General features: G+C 66.6%; 3 protein-coding genes across 7 annotated transcripts; 1 reads left to right on the top strand and 2 right to left on the bottom strand.

The window, feature by feature from the left end:
* Positions 1–652: 652 nt before the first annotated feature.
* On the top strand, positions 653–4,966 carry METTL25B (methyltransferase like 25B). Of its 4 annotated transcripts, none has more exons than XM_054806491.1 (7): positions 653–1,073; positions 2,939–3,051; positions 3,125–3,412; positions 3,481–3,543; positions 3,634–4,332; positions 4,431–4,636; positions 4,706–4,949. In XM_054806491.1, the coding sequence occupies exons 1-7, from the start codon at positions 950–952 to the stop codon at positions 4,947–4,949; spliced, it is 1,737 nt and encodes a 578-aa protein (XP_054662466.1). In that variant the 5' UTR covers positions 653–949. The 4 variants fall into 4 exon arrangements, with proteins under 4 accessions (XP_054662466.1, XP_054662464.1, XP_054662462.1 ...); XM_054806489.1 differs by having other exon boundaries at positions 946–1,073; positions 3,634–4,364; positions 4,449–4,636; positions 4,706–4,966; XM_054806487.1 differs by having other exon boundaries at positions 946–1,073; positions 4,449–4,636.
* MRPL24 (mitochondrial ribosomal protein L24) lies at positions 4,924–6,898 on the bottom strand. Its single transcript, XM_054806502.1, has 6 exons — positions 6,843–6,898; positions 5,877–6,069; positions 5,708–5,803; positions 5,526–5,629; positions 5,306–5,436; positions 4,924–5,192 (listed from the first exon to the last, which is right to left on the bottom strand). Exons 2-6 carry the CDS (start codon positions 6,054–6,056, stop codon positions 5,056–5,058), a joined length of 648 nt encoding a protein of 215 aa, XP_054662477.1. The 5' UTR covers positions 6,057–6,069; positions 6,843–6,898; the 3' UTR covers positions 4,924–5,055.
* Positions 6,899–7,864: 966 nt separating this feature from the next.
* HDGF (heparin binding growth factor) lies at positions 7,865–15,209 on the bottom strand. Of its 2 annotated transcripts, none has more exons than XM_054806530.1 (6): positions 14,639–15,209; positions 9,190–9,266; positions 8,903–9,041; positions 8,608–8,790; positions 8,333–8,529; positions 7,865–8,177 (listed from the first exon to the last, which is right to left on the bottom strand). In XM_054806530.1, the coding sequence occupies exons 1-6, from the start codon at positions 14,723–14,725 to the stop codon at positions 8,171–8,173; spliced, it is 690 nt and encodes a 229-aa protein (XP_054662505.1). In that variant the 5' UTR covers positions 14,726–15,209; the 3' UTR covers positions 7,865–8,170. The 2 variants fall into 2 exon arrangements, with proteins under 2 accessions (XP_054662505.1, XP_054662506.1); XM_054806531.1 differs by having other exon boundaries at positions 8,353–8,529; positions 14,639–15,146.
* Positions 15,210–17,690: the final 2,481 nt, after the last annotated feature.

Below are 17,690 nucleotides of genomic sequence, written 5' to 3' on the forward strand. Positions count from 1 at the left end.
GCGGGCGCTGCCCGCTCCCACGCCCCCGCCACGGCATCGAGCCCTTCGGCGGTTCCTGACAGAGGTAGTTTGGCAAGATGGGAAGGGCCGGGAGGGGAAGGACCCCCCCACCCCCCCCCGGCACCGATTTCCCCGGGGAATTGGTCTGCGCAGCCGGCAGAGCCCCAACGCCGCATCCCGCTCCGGCCCTGCGGTGTTATCGGCGCCTCCGGCAGCACCGAGCTGTTTTGGGGGGGTGTGTGCGGGACTCGAGAGACCCCCCCCGCCCCGGGAAGGCACAGAGTGACCCCAGCTCCCCCCCCCCGCCGTGACCCTGGGGGAAAAGCCAGCAAAACAGCGGCGGCGTAACAAGGCACGTCGGGGGCGCAGGGACGAGGGACGGTCGCGCCTGGCTCCACGCTCCCACCGTCTGACCGTCCCTGCTACCTCGCCCGGACGGACGACGCGACCCCTCGGCCGCGGCCCCTCGCCGCTCCTCCCCGCCGGCACCGGGCCCCTCTTGGGGTGCAGGATGGGGCCGTCACTCCTGCTCGGGGTGCAGCATCAGGTGTTGCTCCCACTCCGCCTCCACCACCTTGTAGAGCTCCATGGTGGCTCGGGCGTCCTCCACCGAGGAGTGGCCGCTCTTCCCGACCTGTTGGGGACAGGGACAGGGGGTGGGCACAGCTTGACGCAACGGCCCAGCGGGGAAAAAGCCCCCCCCTCCCCAGACGCTGCGGGGCGTGAGCTGAGGGGTTCTCTCCATCCAGGGAAGGAGAAACCGAGGCTGAACTCGGGGCACCCTGATCCTGCGAACCCCAATCCTGCCCCGGGGACGCGCCTCCCCTCTCCCGTCACCCCGCTGCAGCACCAGGGTGGGGGGGGTCCCCACGTCCTTCCCCAGCTCCTGGGGGGGGTGCTCCCGGCCGAGGCAGCAGCCTCGCAGCGGCACCCTGTGGCGGGGAGGAAGATGAGGCCGAGGTACCTGGATGTCCTTGTGCAGCAGCTCCTTGACGAGGCGCTTCAGGGAGATGGAGACGTTCTCCGGGAAACCGCCCTTACGGTTCAGCAACGGGATTTTGGAGGTGTCCCGGGTGAGCGCTTTGGGGTGGAAATACTTGAGCGCCTTGAAATCGTTGTAGACGGCGTGGCCGACCACGATCTTCCCGGAGAGGATTCGCAAGATCTGAGAAAGGGGGATAAAATTGGGGGGGGGGTGGGGTGGTGTTAAAGAGTCCCTGCGGCCTCGCCAACCCCGCACGTGTGTCCGCGTGCCCCCCCCAACAGCCAAAAAACGGCGGGGACGCACCTCTCGCTGGGCCTTGCCGAAGGGGACGGCGTTCGCCATGTGGTGCTGCCGGATGCCGCTCCAGCGGGTGCGATAATCCACGATGGGGGCGGCGGGACGGATGTACCGGTCGTACACGACGTCGCCCCGGTAGCCCACGATGCTGCAGCGGGCCAGGTCGCTGGTACGGCCGCCGGGCCCCGTGCCCACCATCTCACAGTCTATGGCCACCAGTTTGCTGGGCTGAGGGGGGAAACCGGGAGCTCTCCGGTTTTTCTTAGCCGTGCCGCGGAGCGGAGGGCCGGAGGGAAATACCGACTCGTTGGAACCGGAGGAACCGGGTCGGGCGATGGACGCGGGACCGGGAGCTGCGTGCCGCGGCTTGGGCCGGACGGAGTTCGGTTTCTCCGGGTCCTTCCCGACCGCCGCCCCCCGCCTCTTGCCCCGGGGGCCCCTCCCGGTCAGCGGCGGCTGCGGCTGGGCCACCGGCAGCTGCTTCTGCCTCAGCACCCCCCGCCGCTCCAGCGCCCGCCGCCGCTGCACGAATATCTTGTGCTTTTGGTTACCGGCCTCCTTCTTCCCGGGGCGCTCGGAGGGGGCGAAATCCACGTTGAGGATCAAATCCGCCATGGCGAGCCCCGGTAGCAGCGGGACGGACCGGGACGGGCCCCCAGCCTGCGGCGGGCAGCGGCAGCTCAGCACCGGGACCCCCCAGGATCCCGCCGGCCCCGCCGCCCCCCCCCGGCCCCGCCGCCCCCCCCCGGCCCCGCCGCCCCTCACCTCCGCGCTCCGGAAGCGGAAGCTGCCCCCCGCGGCGGAGCGGCACGTGGCCGGCGCGGACCGGCGCCTAGTCGTTAGCGCGCATGCGCCCGGCGCAGAACCGGGCGGTAGTGACGCAACAAGCCTGCGCCCGGCGAGGTGGCTCCGGTCCCCGCGCGTGCTCCCTGGGCGCCGAGCGGCCGAGTTGCGCATGCGCGGCGCCGCGGCGGGAACGCGGAAGGGCCGGGCGGTGAGTGGCGCGTGGGGCCGCTCTGGCCCGTCGGCGGGCGGCTCTATGGTCCGGGGGTGGGGGGGTGCTGACGGCTGGGGTGACGTCACGGGAATGGCAGGGCCTGGCGCGACGTCACAGTTCGTCGGCGCTGCCCAGCGCAGGGAGTGGGGAGAGTTGCTCGAGCTGCCTGGTGGTGTCATGGTCGTAGAGGGCGCCACACTGGGTGATGTCATGGCCCGGTGACGTCATGGCTGCAGGAGGGTGAATTGCATCCCTGGGTGATGGCATGGCCTGGTGATGGCATGGCTGCAGGTGTGGCCTCACTGGGCGATGTCAGAGCTGTGGGAGGGGTAATTGCGTCCTTCTGTGATGACACTGCCTGGTGATGTCATGGCCTGATGATGTGACAGCCCTGTGAGGTCACAGCCAGAGGAAGGGGGTGGCATCCTGGGGTGACATCACAGCTCCAGATGGGACACCCCAGAAAGATGTCAGAGCCCCAAGGGTGACGTCAGAGCCCCAGAGGACACACCCTGGGGTGATGTCAGAGCCCCAAGATGATGTCAGAGCCCCAGGGGGGACACCCCAGAATGACGTCAGAGCCCCAGGGGGGACACCCCGAGGTGACATCAGACCCCCAGGGCTGACGACACCCCGTCGTGTGTCCCGTCCCCCCCCAGGCACCGCCATGGCGGCCCCCCCTCCCTCCGCCCTGCAGCGGGAGCGACAGCGAGCGGCCGACATCATCCGCCTCCTGACGCTGTACCGGCCCCTGCTCGACGCCTACGTCATCGTGAGTGTCCCCCCCGCGTGTCCCCCCCAGCCCCGTGCCCCCCCCGCCCCCCACTGACCCCCCCTCCCCGCAGGATTTCTTCGCCGAGGGGCTCTGGGCTCGCCTCCCCCCGCCCTGGCAGGCCGCCTTGGCCACCGCCGCCCCCCCGCAGCTAGCCGGGCTCCTGGGGGGCCGGGGGGGGCCGGGGGCCACCTGGCCCCTCTCCCTCCTGGCCTTCGCCGCTGCCGCCCGGGCCCTCGCCTTCCCCCGGGGGCGGCCGGGGGGGGCCCCGCGCCCCCCCTGCCAGAGCGCCCGCCTGCACCCCCTGCTCCGCCGCCACGTCAAGCCCAAGAAGCAGCACGAGATCCGGCGCCTGGGGAAGGTGCGTGCCCCCCCTGTGACTCCCCCAAACCCCCTACAAGCCCCCCCCAAACCCTCCTCTCCCCACAGCTGCTGCAGCGGCTGAGCCAGGCCACCGGCTGCGACCACGTGGTGGACGTCGGAGCGGGGCAGGTAGGAGCTGGGGGGGGGACGGGGACACGGGGGGGTCCTGGGGGGTGTGTGTGTCCCCCCCCCCAGCTGAGCGTGTCCCCCCACACCCAGGGCCACCTCTCGCGGTTCCTGGCCTTCGGCCTCGGCTTATCCGTCACGGCAGTGGAGGGTGATGGCCGCCTGGCCGCCGCGGCGGAACGCTTCGACCGGGAGCTGCTGCAGGAGCTGGGCAAAATGGGGGTGCCGGGAAACGAGGGGCCCCCCCGGCGCCGCCAGAACCCCCCCCGGCACCCCCCGTGCGCCCTCACCCCCCGGGGCCCGCGCCACGTGGCCGGTCGCCTGGACCCCGGGGTTCCCTGGGGGGAGTTCCTGCTGCCCCCCGACCCCCCGGGGCCGGGGCCCCTGGCCAGAAACCCTTTGGGGGGCGCAGGGGGGTGCGAGGGGGGGCGGCGGGCGCTGGTGACGGGGCTGCACGCCTGCGGGGACCTCAGCCCGGCCCTGCTGCGTCACTTCGCCCGCAGCCCCGCCGTGGCCGCCGTGGCCTCGGTGGCCTGCTGCTACATGAAGCTCTCCACCGTCCCGCAGCCCCCCGGTTGCCCCCCCGGCTACCCGCTGAGCACCTCGGTAGCCGCGTTACCGGGTCACGAGCTTTCCTACCGGGCGCGAGAAGCCGCCTGCCACGCGCTGGAGGAGTATGAGGGGCGGTTGGACGGGGAGAGCGGCCGCCTGCGCGCCCACTGCTACCGCGCCGTCCTCGAGACCCTGATCCGGGCGGCCGACCCTGGCATGAAGCACCCAGGGGTGCAGACGGTGAAGAAAGCGCACGCCCTCAGCTTCCCCCAGTGAGTTTGGGGTGCTGGGTGGGGGGGACACCCCCCCACACATGCCCCCTTTCCTTCGTCACCTAGCGTGACGTCACCTTGCAGGTACGCCCGGCTGGGCTTGCCCCGCGTGGGGTTGGATCCGGCCACCGTCTCGCTGGATTCGGAAGCCGTCGGGGCCATGCTGGACCAGCAACACAAGGTTGTGGCTTTCTTCAGCCTGACCCTGCTGCTGGCCCCGCTGGTGGAGACCCTCATCCTCCTCGATCGCCTGCTCTACCTGCGGGAGCAAGGTGGGCGCCGGGACGGCGACGCGGAGGCGACGGCAGCGGTGCCGGTACCGATCGACTGTCTCCCCGCAGGGTTCCAGTGCGCCCTCGTTCCTCTCTTCGATCCCCGGTTCTCCCCGCGCAACCTGGTGCTGGTGGCCGCACGGACCCCCCTGGGCGCGGTGCTGTCGGGTCTGGACGAGGACAGCGGCGAGGACGAGGACCCAGCGGGGGCAGAGCCCCCCGGGGAGCGGCGTGGCCCCCTGGCTCCCAGCGCCGCGCGCGAACCGCAACAAAAATAAAACCGAGACTTTGTACGGCTCAGGGTTCGGCGTGAGGGAGCTGGGTCCGCTCCGAAAGCGCCACAAACGGGGAAAATAAAGGGGGGGCTTTATTGCAGACCCCGGCCCCGGGGGGGTTCTGCTGCTCCCTCGTCCCCCCAGTTAATACCAGTAGGATTTCTTGGCCCTGCGCGTCTCCACGATCCCCATGGCGTCCATGATCTCCTCCTCGAAGGTCTTCAGGGACGGCAGGTACGTCTTGTCCAGCGCGTCCTCCACCGTCGTGTCTTTCGGGCCATCTGGGCGCAGCCAAAGGGACGGCGCTGAGCACCCTCAGGGCACCCACGTGTGTGTCCCCCACCGCTGCGGGGGGCTGGCAGCTGCCCCCCCACTTTCCCCCGTCCCCGCTCACCGATCCACTGCTCGGGGACAATGCCGTCCCAGCGCTGCCGCAGCGGCAAAGGGATGATCCGGCCGCTGCGCAGGGAGACGCGGACCCGCTCGCCCTCTTCCGTGTACCGCCATTCCACCTCCGTGGGCTTCCTGCCGGCAGAGAGCGTCTGGGGGGGGGCACGGGACTTGGCGGGGGGGGGCCACGGTGGGGTCCCCTCACCCCCCCCCACGGCCGTTACCGGTCCTCGGGGTCCACCAGGGAGATCTGGTTGAGCAGCAGCGGCGCCTCGCTGGCGATGTAGGTCCCGGCGTATTTGGTGGTTCGGTTGACGTAGCGGTAATGCTGGGACGGGACGGGACGGGGGAGTTACCGACAGCTCCCCCCCCAGCACGGCAGCCCCGGCGCCGGCTCCAACCTCACCGTGTTCAGCCCTTCCACCACCACCCAGTTGCGGGCTCGCACGACCTGGGTGACCATCGCCTGCTTCCCCGCATCCTTCCCGGTGAGGACCTGGACCTGCGGCGGAGGGAGGGGGTCAGGGAGGTCAGGGGGGGTCCCGGGGGTGCACCTGGGGAGTGGGAAGACTCACCGTGTCACCCCGAAACACCTTCCAGTCCTCCCTGGCGATGGGTTCCACGAAAATCTTGCGGCGGCGCAGCCCCGGGGGATTGCGGAGCTGGGCGGCAGCGGTGCCGGGGCGCCACGTGCCGTGCCGGTAACCGGCGGGCAGCCGCAGCCGCCCCGCGCACAGCAGGGCCGAGAGGCGCATGGCACTACGGCGGCTGGGGACGGTGGTCAGGGTGGGGGGGGCACTGCAGGGCCCCCCCAGTTGTGTTCCACAGGGTGACATGCCTCGGGTGTGTGTGTGGGGGGACCAGGGGGGACCACAGAGACCATCCTCAACCCAAAGGGGACCCAAAGCCCCCCCAAAGGGACCCAGAGCCCCCCCACACCCCTAAGAGACACAGGTGCCTGGCAGAGCCCCCCCCAAATGGGACCCAGGCACCCCCCAGAGCCCCCCAAAGGGACCCCAGTGTCCCCAAAGGGAGCCAGGTGTCCCCAAAGGGAGCCAGGTGGCCCGCAGAGCCCCCCCTCACCCCAAAGGGGACCCAGGCACCCCCCAGCCCCCCCCCCCCCAAAAGAGACTCAGCCCCCCCAAAGGGTCCCAGCCCCCCCCCCCAGGGCCCCTCGTCAGCCCAGAGAAGACCCGGAGCCCCCTCAAAGGGGACCCAGGTGTCCCCCAGAACCCCCCTCACCCTTAAAGAGATCTAGAGCCCCCCCAGGGCTCCCCCTCGAGCTCCCCTAAGGACCCAGACACCCCCAGAGCCCCCCCAAAGGGATCCAAATGTCCTCCAGAGCCCCCCCCTCACTCCCAAAGGGACCCAGCCCCCCCAGAACCCTCCAAAGGGACCCAGGCCCCCCCGACGTCCCCCCCAAAGGGATCCAGATCCCCCCCAAGGGACCTCAGCGCCCCCAGAGCCCCCCAAAGGGACCCAGACGTCCCCCCTCACCCTCAAGGGACCCAAGACCCCCCCCCCGCCCCAGCCCCGCTCACCTCGGCCTCTCCGGCGCCTCCAGACGGTCTGTGGAGGGCAGGGGAGGAAGCGGGGGGGTGGGGGGGTGGCGCGGTGCATGCCGGGAAGCGTAGTCCCGCCGAACGCCGGCGCAGGGCATGCCGGGAGTTGTAGTCTGCAGCCCTGCCTCCCCGGTGCGGTGCATCCTGGGAGGCGCGGGGTACGCCGGGAGTTGTAGTCCAAGGCCCGGGACCGGTTCCCCGCCACCCGGGGCGGCCTAGGGCCGCCCCGGGTGGCGGGGAACCGGGACCGGAGCCGAGCTGCGGGGCGGCCCCTCACCACCCCCCGCTGCCCCCGCCCGGGCTCGGCCCTGCAGCTCCCCACGCGGGACCGGAGGTGTGCGTGGGGTGGGAGTGGGCTCCTTGAGGCCTGGTCTCTCCCCGAAGCCGGGGCCTGGAGTTTCCCCGTTGCTTCCCCAGGTCCCCTTCGGTGGTAGCGATCGCCCAGCCCGGGCAAGCTGGGAGCTGTAGTCCCGCCGCGGGGATGGCACCCGGCCAGGGCTCCATTTTCTCTGCTGCGGGAACTGCCGCCCGGCCCCGGGGACAGTCCTGTGGCCGGGGGGGTTGTGAAGCCGGTGCCATCCCGGGGTTTTGGGGGGGTCCCCGCTCCTCCCTGAGCCCATCCTGCCCCAGGGACACGATGGAGGCGCAGCTCCATAAGGAGCCAGGGCACAGCGAAGCACCGGCTGAAACAGCCCCTTGTCCCCGTCGCTTTCTTCCACGATTATGTTTTTCTATTTTCTTAAACGTCTCCCCTCTGAAAACCTCCTCCTGCCTCGCTCCTTCCCCTCTTTCAACCACTTCTCTCCCAAGGAACAAGCCCTGTCCGCTCCCATCCCTTTCTGCATTTCTTTCCGGTCCCCCTCCAGCACGGAGAAAACAAACCGAAGCTGCTGGGGGACGCCGGAGCCCCTCTCTGGCAGCAGCCCCCCCCACGGGCCCCGAAATCACCAGCACGGTGGGAAGGGGCTGACCCCGGGGCCCGGAGCCAGCGGTGGAAGCGCTTTAAAAAGGCATGAATCGCTTTTATTTCAAATCAACTGATCAGCCCCCTAGAAATCACTAATACAAAGCATGCGCCCCGCGACGGCGGGGCCGGGAGATGCGGGTCGGTTCAGGGGTTCGTGTTACCGGGTTTCTCTTCATTTCTCTCTCTTTTTTTTTTTTTTTTTTTTTAAATTTCATTTTCGGTTTGTTTCTCTTGTCCGGAGCTGCGGACGCGACGAGCCGACGAGGGCGAGACAGGGCAGCACCCAGGGGAGCCCAGCGGGGAAGGGGCAGGCGGGAAGATCAGCTCGCCGGGAAGGCCGCTACGGGCTGCGGAAACCAAGAAAAGACCCGGACGCTTGGTGACGGACCCCGCGGTACTGAGACACCCCCCCTCTCCACGCCGCCAGGGACGTTCCCCCATGCCCGGGGTGGGCAGGGAGGAGCCTGCCTGTTGGGGACGGGGGTCACTGCACCACCCTCACCTCTCCTTGTGGTCTCTGACCTCCTCCTTGCCCTCCTGCTTGGCTTCGCTGGCGTCCGGCACGCCGGCAGCGTCGCTGTTCTTCTCCTTCTCCCCTTCGGTCGGGTTGGGTTTGGGCTCCTCCTTGGGGACCTCTTCGTTATCTACCTTCTTCTCCCCTTCCTGCCCCTCCGCCTCCTTGGTGCGTTTGGGGGAGTCCTGGGCGGGGGGAGCTCGGCTCAGCCCAGTCCCGGACCCCCCCACTCACCTGCGTCCCCGTCCCCGATATCCCCCTACCTCCAAAGCATCTTCCGCTTTCCTCTTGATTCCGCCTTTCTCGTTCTTCTCCTTGGACTGCTCGTCGATCACCAGCTTCCCCTCCTCGTCGCTGCTGCCCTCCGCATTGCCCTTCTTCTCCCCGTCACCCTCCGGCTCCCGCTCCGGCTCGGCGTCCTCGGGGCAGGTCTTCTTCTGGGTGGGCTGAGGGGACACGGGGGACTCACAGAGGGGGACCGGGGAGGGAGGAACGGGGGGGAAGGAGGTGGCTGGAGGGGGGTGCAAGGTGCTGGGGCCCCCCCGGCTCAGGACCCACCTGGTAGCCGGAAGCTTTGACGGTGGGGTTGTTCTCGATCTCCCACAAACCTTCGCTGAACCCTTTCCGTTTGTTGGGTTTCCCAAACTTCTCCTTGCATTCTTCATAGGGGAAGAGGTCTTTGGGCCCCAGGAATGCCCTGCTCGGGGAGGGGGGAGCAGTGAGGGATGGCAGCCAGGGGCAGGGGGGGTCTCGCCTCTCCCCAAAAGTCCCGGGGCTGTCGGCAGCACTGCCCCACGGAAGGGTGGATCCATCAGTGCCCCCCCCCACGCCGGGACCCCACTCACGTTTCGTGGGTCCCGAAGAAGAAGACTTGGTATTTATTGGAGGAGGATTTTACTGCAGCTTCCGGCATCTCGTCGATCTGTGCGACACAAAGGACGGGGTGAGAATCGGGGAAGGCAGAGCCCCGGCTCCCCCCGACACCGGGGTGTCACCCCCCGGCTGGGACACGGGTGTCGGGTACGCCGCGTCCCACCGACATCCTCCCGGGGATGGAGGAAAACATCATTCCTTGGGAATTTACCCACCGGCCGGCGACATTGCGGGCAAGAAGGGCAGTTAATAAAACAAGCGGCCGTGCCCACCGGTGCCGGGTCAGCGGGGGCTCCCCTTCTCCCACCCCCGGGGACGGCCGAGGAGCGGCCACGTAAGCTCTTGTCTAGACTGGCTCAGACATATTTAGCTCAGCAAATTCGCGCGCGAGGCGTGCCAGCGGTGCCGGTGAAGCCGGAGGCATCACCTCCGGCCCCGGGTTGGGGCACGGGGAAAAGCCAGGAGGTGTCGGGGCACCCGGTGACACCGTCCTGCTGCTGGGACCCCCCCTCGCCAAAACGGGGGGTCACCACGGCGAGGACCGTGGGGGTCCATGAGTAGCCGGTGCCAACCCCGCCGGCAGGTGCCGTTTCACGGAGCGTGAATATTCCCGAGGCGCCAAGTGGGAATAGAGCGAAAGCGATTCCGGCTGCTTTTTATAGCATCTAAAAATAACATTCCCCCCCCCCCCTCCACTCCAGGCAGCAAGGCCATAAATTCCCGGAGAAAGCCTCGCAGGGAGGTGGAAGGAGCCGCGGGAGGATGCGGGCAGGGGTCTCGGGCAGGAAGGTGCCAGCGCTGGCAGCCGGGTGCTGCTGACTCACGGCACGACCTTTGCTAAGTCACTGTCACCCTCCAGCTCGCCGAGCCTCAGTTTCCCCAGCGTGGAGCCAGGGTGCTGGCGGCAGGGCTGCCACCGGGGGTTTTTTTTATCCCCTTCCTCCCGGCACGTCAACGACTTGTCCCAAATGTGATGCTTGAGGGCCGACTTGGCCAAGGGTTTCTCCCGGTTTCATTCCCAGAGCTGGGAATGCCGCGCAGCTTCGTTCCCGGACATCCAGGAACGAACACAGGCCATGGTGCTGGGCGGCAGTGCCGGCACAGCCCCAGGGGCAGCCGGGCAGGATGGGATGCCGGCAAGGGGCTCCGTGCAGGCACTGGGACACGGCGGGCAGTCGGTGTGACGTCCTGCGCGTGGTCCCCACTCCTGGAGAGCTGGACCGGGGTGGGATGCACCTCCTGGCCATCACCGCTGCCCAAACGTGGTCCAGGGCATCCAGGCTGTCATCCTGCATCCACCTTCCCGGGTGCCGGAATTGGTGATGTGCCTCCACCCAGCGCCCTGGGGCTCCCGGCACCGCCGTCCCGCCCCGAAGCCCCCCGCTTCCCCATCCGGCGGCATTTCAGGAGCAGGAACGGTCGGTCTCGCCCTCGCACCGGCCCCGCAGCGCTCGCTCCCCCAGCTAGTTTTCAGACCTCCTTCCCCAAGGAAATTCGGCACACACGGCATCGAGGGCAACGCGGTCCCCAAACCCACGACCGCCCGTCCCCATCCCCACGCCAGGAACCGTCCTTGGCCAAGGTTGCGGCACGGCTGAGCAATGGGCGGTGGTGGGCCCGGTGCTGGGGAAAGCTCACATCTCCCCCACAGGAGCCAGGATCCATCACCCAGCCCTTCCGCGCGAACGACAGCCCCTTATCTGCCCCTTCTGCCCCCCAACCTCCGTCCCCGGAGAAAAGGACGCGGCATCTCTATCTGCAGGGCCAGGCGGGGAAGCCGGGGCGCAGGGAGATACGGGGAGGCGGGTGAGATACCCCGGTGGGGACACCGATAGCGCAGGCAGGCGCTGGGAACCCTTCCAAAAACCCTGGGGCCTCAAGCCACCCAAAGCGTGCCATCCCCAGGAGCGTTTGGAACTCCTCACCCCCCCTGTGATGGTCATCTGGGGCTTGAGGCACCATCATCTGTTTGTCCGACATCTCTTTGTCCATCCCCGTCGCTTGCCGAAAGGCAGCAAGGCGGGGGGGAGAGTCGAAGGGCTGCGGCGCCGGGATAAAGTACACGTGTGCCCGGCGCTGTTCCCCCGCCAGCTCCTGCGAACGGCACCGGTGTCACCAGCCCGTCCTTGCCCGGGGACCTGCGGACCACGGTGTGTGTCGGGGGGCGGGTTTCCGAAAACAAGAGGCTGGGACGGGCTCCCCGGGAGGGAAAGCTCTGGAGCGTGGCAGGGGAGGGACAGGCACGTACCCCAGGCTGGACTCTGCCCCCGACCTCCGCACTTGACCTTTGCAACTGGCCCACAGAGCGGAGCAAGGCTGGGAGCAGCCCCCGCTGCGTCGGCCCCGGGGGGACCCTGACAGCACCAGGGGGAGCTGGGGGCAACCCACCCCCTGCCTCAGTTTCCCCACTGCTGGATGAAGGCTGGCAAGCAGGAGGCGGGGAATGAATGGAATTAATTCATGTGGGTCACACACGGCTGAAAAAGCACGTGGGGGGGGGGTCACACGCAGCCCGGCTGGGGCCCCGGCCCCCCACTGCCGGCGGCAAACTACCAATTTCTGCTCCAAACGGCGGCAAAGCGAACGGCCGGATCCAGCCCAGCAGCAAGGAGCCCTCCACCCCTCTCTGCCCCCACCGAACACCCGGCGCTGGGAACAGGAGCTGCTAAGGGAGGGGGGTGCCAGCGGTGCTGGGACCCCCGGCGTGGTGCCGGCCTCTGAGCTGGTGCACCGGTCCCTGCCGCGCTCCCGCACTGTCCTGGCGGGCCGTACGGAAGAAGGGCTGTGGATCTGTCCACGGCAGCAGGGAAGCGCCGACGGGCAGGTGATGGCGAGGGTCCGGGCAGCACGGACCGCACGGAGATGGAGCGAGGATGGCTTCGTGTGCGGGAAGGCAGGGCTCCCGCCCCAGGTGCCGGCGACTCATCTCCCTGCTTCCGTGCCTCAGTTTCCCCATTATTTGGTGCTCAGGTTTCCACTGGAGGGGGGGGCTGAGCTGCCGGCGTTGGGGGACGGTGCCGGGTGCCATCTCCCCAGGGGGACCGGGAGCAGCGTCCCCAGAGCAGGGGCCAGGGGAATAACCCCCACCTCCCCCGCGGTGCCCCCAGCTCTCCACCCTCCGTTTCTTCCCTCGCCGATTCCTTCTGCTCCAGCCACACCTGGTCGGAAACAAATATCCCAGAGAACGCCCCGCGCGGCCGGGTAACGTTTCATCACGCACCCGATTAGTCACGGGCAAACCCTGCCTGCTTCACCCCAGCCCGCGACAAGATTAGTCACCCGAGCGAGGGCAGGGGGGCTCAGCCCCTTCTACAGAGCAGCACCCCAAAATCGCCACCCTGGCATCCCGCTGCTTTTGGAAGGGGGGGGGTGGGGGGGGGGAACCTGCTCCCCTCCTGCCCTGAAATGCTCCTGCCATGATGGTGGCGGTGAAACAGACTGCTGGGAGCAGAGCGCGGTGTGAAACCCGAGCGGGCCTGGCCCCGCGCAGCGTACGCAGGCGCTAATTTGGTCTCCGGGAGCTCAGCCTGGCACGAGGCTGCGCGAGCCCCGACCCGGCTTCACCCCCCCGCCCCGTCCCCGTGCGATTGGGTGGGGGGGGCACCCCAGGAAGCAGGGCCAAACCCTGCCGGGATGGGACGGGGAAAGGAGGACGAAGCAGCGGGTCCACGCCGGGGGAAGCATGGCTCCCCCCGCAAAGGAAGCGGTGGTGGAAGCGGGCGCCGGGCTCCCAGGGATCCCTCTGGCTCCTCCTCGCAAAGCCGCTTTCAAATGCGCGTTGGGAGGCCGGTGCCAAATCCGAACGGCTCCCCACCCCCTCCCGGCCTCCCCGCCAGAACCCTACAAACCAAACAAAAGTTATTCAAACCCGAGGAGGGGAAGGAGGAGGGGATGGCGGGGAGGGGTGGTGGGGGGGAAGATCCTCGGCCTTTAAAGCCCGCTGCGCGTTGCCATTCCTCCCCGTTTCGGTTTAATTTCGGGGTTGCTGGCGGCCCAGCTCCCTTTGCTGCAAGACCTAGTGGGGAGGGTGGGGGGGTGGTGGTGGAGGGGGGGGGGAAACACTCCAAGGAAATTTTAAACTGCATCATCAACTGCTTAAAAATAACCAGCGCCGTATTCCGTAGCCAGAGCTTCCCAGAGGCCGCCCGGCTGAGCTGCCGCACAGCCACCGGCCTGGATCAGGCCCCGACGGCTCACGGTGAGCGTGGCCAAGGTGCTTCGCCCCTGGGGGGGGGGCACCGGGCTCGTGGTACTGACACCCCCCCCCCCCCCCCACGCACACGATGCTCAGGGACTCCCCGCATCCACTCAGGACCACAGCTCCTGTGGGAGCAAGCCAGGGGCAAGCGGCAGGTCCGGCACCCACCGGGTCCAGCACCCCACTTCGACGCCCTCACCCTACCCCACGTGTGTGTGTGTCATGTTCCCCCCCCCCCCAAAATCTGTCTTAAGTCCTCAGCCATTATATTGATTTTTCAAAGCCAAACTCCCGGTGAGCGCTGGCACCCATTTGGCACCTGGGGCCCCGGTGAGAGGTAAGGCCACGCGGACCTGGGGGACATGCTGGCAAAGCCAGAATGGTGGGGGGGGGGCTTGGTTAAGCCCCCCCCCGGTCTCCCCCAAATCATCGGTGAAGTGGAGCAGCACGTCCAGGGAGCGGGAGCGACGTGCTGCCTCCCCAACGCTTTACGGGGGTCCCGCTGCCGGCACCCCGATGGAGCGGGGAGACGGGGGGGGGGGGGGGCCTGTGGTGCGGCTCCACGCGGGAACGGGACCCCTAAGACCCACTGGGCGATGCCAGGGGGGTGATCCGGGGGGGGGGGGGCTCGTGCTCCGGTGCAGGATGCGGCCCAGGTCACAGCTTCGTCCCTCCCCCGGGGGGGCTCGTCCTGCCCCGTGGGTCCTGCGGAGGGGACGAGCAGGAGCAACCCGGGGGGGGGGGGGAGGCAGGACTCCCTACTCCCACGCGGTGGCAAAAGCCACGCGGGCCCCCACCCGTGACCCCCCCACCTGTCTCTCCCCCCCCCTCCCTCCCGGAGGGAAATAGCACAAAAGGGGCCCGGGACGTTGTTTCCAATACATTAACCCCCCTAAAAACCCAACAAAATAACCAAAAAAGCGCTTCCCACCCCCCCCGGGTAACCGATAACCCCCCAACTTTTCCACCCCGGGAAGCGGAGCCCGGCCTTAAAGTTGGATCCAGCCCCCCCACCCCCCAGCCCCGCTGCACCGGGGAAGCCTGACCCCGGTGCAGCTCCCCCACCCCCCCACCCCCGTTCCCCTGCAACCCGGCCCCGGGACACCGGCTGCGGCGTGCGACCGCCCGCGTTATGCAACGGGGAGCACCGGGGGGGGGGAACCGGTGGGTCCCATCGCCTTCCCCCCCCACACCCCCCGTTCGTCCGTTCCCCGGTTCCTTACCCGGGCAGGCCAGTGCGGGTAACCCTTCATCTTGGCAAAGACCAGGTCCCCGCATTTGTATTCCTTCTGCCGGTTGGACCGGGACATCTTTGCAGGCGGCTCCTCCCGGGAACGGAGGGGGGGGGGGGGGACGGGCAGGGGAAGGGGAAAGGGGGTTAAGGATGAAGTTTTAGGAGGCAAAATCCGGCGAGGCAAGGATTAGCCCCTCAAAAAAAAAAATTAAAAAAAAATTAAAAAATAATAATAAAAAGGGGAGGGGGGGGGAAGGAGGGGAACCAGCGGCTTCTCCTGCCCCCCAGCGCGGCGGGCCCGGCGGAGAGCCCGGGGCGGGGGGCGGCGGTGGCCCCGGCCCGCGGTGCTAGGAGCGGCGCGGCGCGGCGGCGGTGGGTCCGTGCCCCATGCGGTTGTTTGTGTTTGAAATTCAATTGCTCCCTCCCTCCGCCACCCCCCCCCTTCTTCTTCCTCCTCCTCCTCCTCCTCCTCCTCCTCCTCCCGGTGGATGCGCTCGGAGGTTCGGCAGCGCTGCCTTGCACACGCACGCACGCACGCACACCCACCCACACCCACGGGTGATAGGGGGAGAGGAGGGTCCCCGGGCGGGCTGGGCGTGCTGTGAAATACCCGGCTGGAGGGAGGGAACCACGCTTGCGGAAAAAAAAAAAAACAAACCACAAAAAAACCCCCAAAAAACCCCAACCAAAAAAAAAAACAACCCAGGAAAAAATTTTAATAATAAAAATGTATCCAGCTGCAGGTGGCTTTGGGGGGTGGGGATGGCTCCAGCTCAATTTTGGGGAATGATCGTGGATGTGTCACGAGGAACAGGGACAGAGCCTGACACGGCCACCCCGACGTGACATCAGAGGGACGGCCAGCCGTGGGCTCGCTGGGAATGGAGGGGTCCAGTGTAAAACCACCATAAAACCAGTGTAATACCAGCGTAGTCACATCCCCCAAACTCCACATCCTGGCTGCAGCCGAACGTGTCGTAGGAGAGGGAAACCAGCCTTTCAACAGAAAGAAAATAAATAATCGAGAGCATTTTGAGCAGGCCGCCTTGGACACGCTCCCCGCTTCACCTAAAGCAGAACAGGCAAAGCGTTTTTCTGCAGAAATACCCTGTTCTGCAGAGCCCGGGCCGGAGGTACCGGGATTACTCACGGCGCGTGAAATTAAGCGTGTAGGAAAATCTTTGCGTGTCTGGGGAGGAGGCTCGGGCCACCCGGCCGGGCTCAGTGTGGGGGTTAGGGGGTGACTAAGTCACCAGATGAGTAAATCGTCACCTCAGTCTCCTTCCGCCCCCAGCGCTGCTACTAAACGCGTCCCAGCTTCAGACTGAAAACGGCGAAGCTCCGGGCCCTGGGGATTTCCTCGTCGGGGTGACAGGGCTCAGGCGCCAGCGGGGACGCGGTGCCAGGCAAGGCTGGGTCCTCCCGGCCGCGACGGGTGCAGGCCTGGCCTAACCAAACACCTGTGATTAAATTAAGCAGAGATTAAGCCATTTGCAAGACTAGAACCTCGACCGTGACCCAGCAGTCGGGGTTCCTGGGCTGGACTCTTTTCCTTCCATCCCTCGTGTGCTTTCCTTGGCTTAATTTCTCCTAACGAGCCACAAAAGAACATAAATAAATAATCAGAGGGGTCACAGCTGAAAGCAGGACCCTGCTGCCCAGGGGTGAGAGCCAGGCCTGAGGAATCTCTAGCTTAAACAGAGAAGACGGACAAAGGGCGAGGGAAACAAAGATTTCTCCCTCTTTCCACGCAGCGAGAGCAGAACCTCATTTAAACTCGGTCCCTCCTATCTCTGTCAGGGTCATTGTTGATTTTCCTCCGCAGAGGATGAGGACTGCCTCGCATCAAAGCTCTGGGTGGTTTAACCTGCTCGCTCAGTGCTTCTCGCTGATTTTACCTTTCAACGGAGCCAAACATCGACCAAAAAAAATCTGTTGGGGAGATCACGTGTCCCAAGGATTTCAGCCCAAGGGGTGCTTTGCTGGGGAAGTGATGGCACCAAGGGCCTGATCCACTAAAAATTCCCCGTTTCCGTCATACCGTGGCTGTTCTGCGTTTCGGTTTGGAGAGCAAGTGGGCAGAGCTGTAAAGAAAAGGGGCTTAAACATCTCCGTGACAGCCTTCGGGGTTTGGGCCCCCTCAACAAGGGGTTTGCTCTACAAGTCACCACATGTCTGCACGGGTCACAGCTGAGACAACAGCTCACCGTTTCTGAGGGACCTACAGTCCCAGGGAAAGGGGTTTCTGCACTGCCACAAATAAAAGCTGATGCAGACAGGACCTTCTGCGAGCCAAACCATCCCCGCGGCCGCAGGAACATCCTCCTCCTCCTCCTCCTCAGTGTCCTTGTGCTGGCATCACTCGGCTTGGCCCTTACAGGTCTCGGCTGTGTAAAGAGCGGGGGGGAAAAAACGTACCTGTAAGTGTTGCAGCTACTGAAACCCACGCTCACCCTTCCACCTCACTCCCAGAGGCCTCAATTCTTATTTTTAGTACTCATCAGTCCTTCAGAACAGGGCAGGAGAGGTGGAACAGGGCATGTTAGTTGGGTTTTCACACCATATGAAATGATAAAGGGCTTGCATTACAGGGTGCGCATCTCATTTATCTTAATTACGGTAGTACTTCGCAAGCAGCTTAGCAAATTACTTCCTTGGGCTTTGCGTTGGGGACCCAAATTCAGAGCCCAGCTCTCTTCTTATTAAGGCCAGAACAAGCCAGAAGGAGGTCACTGGAGTCAAACCTAAAGTCTGTGAAACGCTAAAGGAATAAACCAGCTGCAAGGGAATCCTGGCCAGGGCTGCCACAAAAGATAACTCCCATCTCCGCCCCGCTCCAGAAAAAAACCTTCCACCAAGACTGTCTAGGCACGGCTCCTGCCTTAAAATTAAGCAGGCAGGGATGAATAGGCAGGAAGGGACGTAGCTAGCTGGCAGGGAGCTGCCCGCCCCCCGTCGCTCTGTCCCCCTGCAGTGACACAGCAGCCCGGGGACCCGCCGGCTCCTCCAGGCACGCCGGGAGCTGTAGTCCCCCGCTCCGC

This window comes from Grus americana, chromosome 29 (assembly GCF_028858705.1).
Source record: "Grus americana isolate bGruAme1 chromosome 29, bGruAme1.mat, whole genome shotgun sequence".
Taxonomy (NCBI): Eukaryota; Metazoa; Chordata; class Aves; order Gruiformes; family Gruidae; genus Grus; species Grus americana.